This window comes from Myotis davidii, unplaced genomic scaffold, assembly GCF_000327345.1.
Source record: "Myotis davidii unplaced genomic scaffold, ASM32734v1 scaffold3158, whole genome shotgun sequence".
In the NCBI taxonomy this organism is placed as follows: domain Eukaryota; kingdom Metazoa; phylum Chordata; class Mammalia; order Chiroptera; family Vespertilionidae; genus Myotis; species Myotis davidii.
Window position 1 is genome coordinate 10,767 of NW_006289484.1, and position 3,653 is coordinate 14,419.

The window sequence follows — 3,653 nt, forward strand, 5'->3', positions numbered from 1 at the left end:
CGCGGCTGAAAGTAGGTTTCTGGCCTTTGCATACAATGTTGCGAATCTGCTGGCTGAAGTTGGTGGTTGTGTGTGACAGAGTTTCTTAAACTGCAGGCTCAGAGGCCTGCAGCGGCAGGCAGGGAACGTTGGTTTCCTTCGTCACTGAGGCAAGCAAGCCTCGTGTTAGTTTCCTGCTGCCTGGCTTCCGGCCACCATCTTGGCTGACAGTTAATTTGCATATCTCGCTGATTAGCCAATGAAAAGGGTAGCGGTCGTACACCAATTACCATGTTTCTCTTTTATTAGTGTAGATATATGCTGCAGAATTTCAGTAATTAGTGTATATGTGCCATGAGATGAAAATATTGAAAATTACTGACATAGATTATATACTTACTTTGAATAGATTTGAGGGCTTGATAGAGATTAAGGAGGGAGGCCTATCTTCACCACTCCCCAAAATAACCTACCCTTTGGAGGAACCACTAAAATCAGGGAGGTCCGACAATAGAGCATCACAGAGGACAAACAGATAATTTGATGCTTCTTAAAGTATTAGATGTAGAGGCTCTACAGATTGCAGAGAATGAGTGCAGGGACTCGGGATTCAACTAGCAACTTAGTGACTACTAGTGCCAGTCCAGGATCTCTGCCACATTATAGGACACAGGATGAATTGGCCCAGGACTACCTCTGAGTGGGAGCAGGGAGCATAGTGTACCTGGAGAGATGGATGCAAGTGGCATGGACTTGAACTAGAAAGCTATATGACGTGTTCAGGAATGAGGAAATGAAGACAGACCAAGGTGGTGGAATTTATGGCAATGAGAATGAAAAAAACATGAGATATTTTAAAGAAAGACCATTCAAGGCCTGGTGATTGTATAGCAAAAGCAAAGGAAGAAATCAAAGCCGATGTCACATTTTTTTTAAGCCAATGACTAAGGCAAGAAATAATTAATGGTGTCATTGACAAAAGGCAAGTTAAATTGAGAGAGGTAGGTGGTTTTTAAGAGAAGAGCTGATTTTAGGTTTGGGCAAGTTGAAATTAAGGCAAGAAGTCCAAGTTCAGGAAAGAGCTGGGTGAGAGGACACAATTGTGCACACAGATTGGAGCTCGTGATGTGGCTGTCATCAGTTATAATTTCTAGGTTTACACTTTCAAAATCTTTAAATCAAGAGATTGTTTCTAATGAAAACATACTGGGCTCCCACGTGTTACTCACCTGTTACTTTCTTGGAATTTTTCAGGAATCCAGAGATGTCTATTATCTAGTCTTAGATGTGAAAGAATCTGACTGTCCAGTCCAATCCAGAAAACACTGGGATGACTGTGAGCCAAATATTTCTAGATATCTATTTGATATAGTAAGTAAACATGATACCTTTTCCCTCATTTTATTATTCTTGACTTCTGTCTACTCTGTTTTCTGAGGGTAGCTATATGCCACAGCAAAAGAGGAAGACGAAGACCAGTTTCTGTCTTTTGACTCATGATGAGTATGTCGACCTTGAGTAATATTCTCTTGAGAGCCATACCTAGAAACCCAGTTCAAGATATCTCAGTGGGGCTTGTTATAGCATGACCAGCTATAACCTTGTGCAAATCGCCTAATGTTGCTAGATGTCCATCTCCTCAGCTATAAAATAAGAGAGGAGGTTGGAGTAGATAAACTATAAGTTCCTATCTGGCCCTGATAGTCTATGGGTCTAGAACCTATGAACTTGTAATTGTGTCCTATGAAGACTGGTCCCATGACCAGGAGTGGCCAAAAGGGATTAATTGCAATTATCATGAGGAATGGGATCTTGTGCTGCTTTGCACATGGGTAATCTGATCCCAGACTGTCTGCCACTGGAGGAGAACACAAAGATGAAAAAGCACAGATCTAAGATTTTAGTTCCAGAAAATAAGACACTTACATACCCAGAAATTTTAGCATTTATTTCTTCTTGAAAATGTTTGAGATATGGCCATGATCTGTTTAAACACTTTATCTGTGGTTCTCATGAGAGTTTTGGGTGCCTATGTTATTAACCCACAGAAAGAGATTAAGAAAATATAGGTTTGAAAGAGGAATTGTTGAGGGGGATGAGCAGCGGCCGTGCCTCTCAGTACCTGAATGACGCTTTTCCACCAGTGTGCCATGCTGCCTGCATAGCCTCCATTGATTCACACTGGCATTATTGAGCATCATCCAGGTTCCAGGCACTAATTTTCACAACAACCCTGCAGGGAGGTTATTACTAGTCACATTTTACAGAGGAGTAACTTGAGGTTAAGAGACGTTAAATAACTTGTCCAAAGCCACACAACTAGAAAATGACAACGCTTATAAGCTCTGCTTTCAACTACCTCTGCTCGCATTTCTAACTTCAACAATTCTTCAGGGCAAAGTACCACCTTGCTGGGCATCTAAGGCATCATTCCTTGTTATTCTTCAAGAGCAGTTGCAATAACATTCCATGATTGTGCTACAGGAATAGAAAGATTGGGGAGGAACCAAGATGGCAGCATAGGTAAACACCTGAACTTGCTGCCTTGCACAACCACATCAAAACTACAACTAAAAGACAAAATGGATATCATCCAGAACCATGGGAAGGCTGGCTGAGTGGAAGTCCTACAACTAGAGGGAAAGAGAAGCGCATCTAGACTGGTAAAAGTGCAGAGGTGCGGAATAGCAGCGGTACAGAGGCTGAGAAACGGGATGGCAACTGGGTATGCTATGGTCTTTTTAAATTGGGAGGGAGATACAAGTCCCCAACTGCTCTGAACTCCAGTTCCGGGTGAGACTCTGTGGACCCAGACTCATACGGGGAGAAACTGGACTGTCTGGCATTGGGCCAGAACTTGAGGGTGGCTTTCTCTCAGAGGTGCTCACAGCATTCATTGTTTCTGCACCAGGCCATGGGACAGAGAGACCTAGGGACCTATCTGGGGCAGGGGCGATGAGCAACCATTGCTGTTTGCCCCAGGATTCTCTGAGACCCCACCCCACCCAATTTACACACAGCAGCGCAAATGAATCACCTGCCCTTTTGCAGCGTAACCTAACAAACTGCAGCTGGGTCCCTGGCCTTTTGCAACCTAAAACCTAACAAACTTAAGCTTGGTCAAAGAACACAAGAGCTTCCAAAATAAGGCCTAGGGCTCGTCAGCGGCCTGCATTGCTTCACAGCTGCTCCTCATCTGGGCACCTCCAAACCCCAAACAAAGAGGAGGAATCTGCAGATGTCTCGGTAGCTTCTGCTGGGTTGCCTCAGGCAGTGGCTTACTTTGCAACTCCTTGGAAATCTAAGAGCCAGTCTACCCAATGGTCAGAGTGAGACCACACCAGATTACAACTCTTCAGAACCATAAGAGACACACTCAGGGGGCAGACTCAGTGAGCACCAAAGCCCCACTGAAGCAAGTCCTGCCCCATAAGGGTGTTTCCAGCACAGCAGTTTTCCTATTGTAGACACAACTTGTCTTCACAGGCAATTGGTCTGGAGGTCAATTCCTCCCAGTGATACCAACAGCAATCAAGGCTTAAATACAAGACTGTGCACACGACCCACAAAGGGGTGCACTGAGAGCGTCTATGTCAGGTGACTAGGGAGGCTGGGCCCTATAGGACACCTAGCACACAAAGCCACTCTATTAACACAGGGAAGCAGCCAAAAAG

At 44.3% G+C, this 3,653-nt stretch overlaps 1 protein-coding gene across 1 annotated transcript in view; it reads left to right on the forward strand.

The window, feature by feature from the left end:
- LOC102761307 (histidine-rich glycoprotein) overlaps positions 1-3,653 on the forward strand; it is a 14,315-nt gene that overhangs the window by 2,002 nt on the left and 8,660 nt on the right. The window contains 1 exon segment of the mRNA XM_006761958.2: positions 1,234-1,350. Coding sequence (XP_006762021.2) covers positions 1,234-1,350 — 117 coding nt within the window.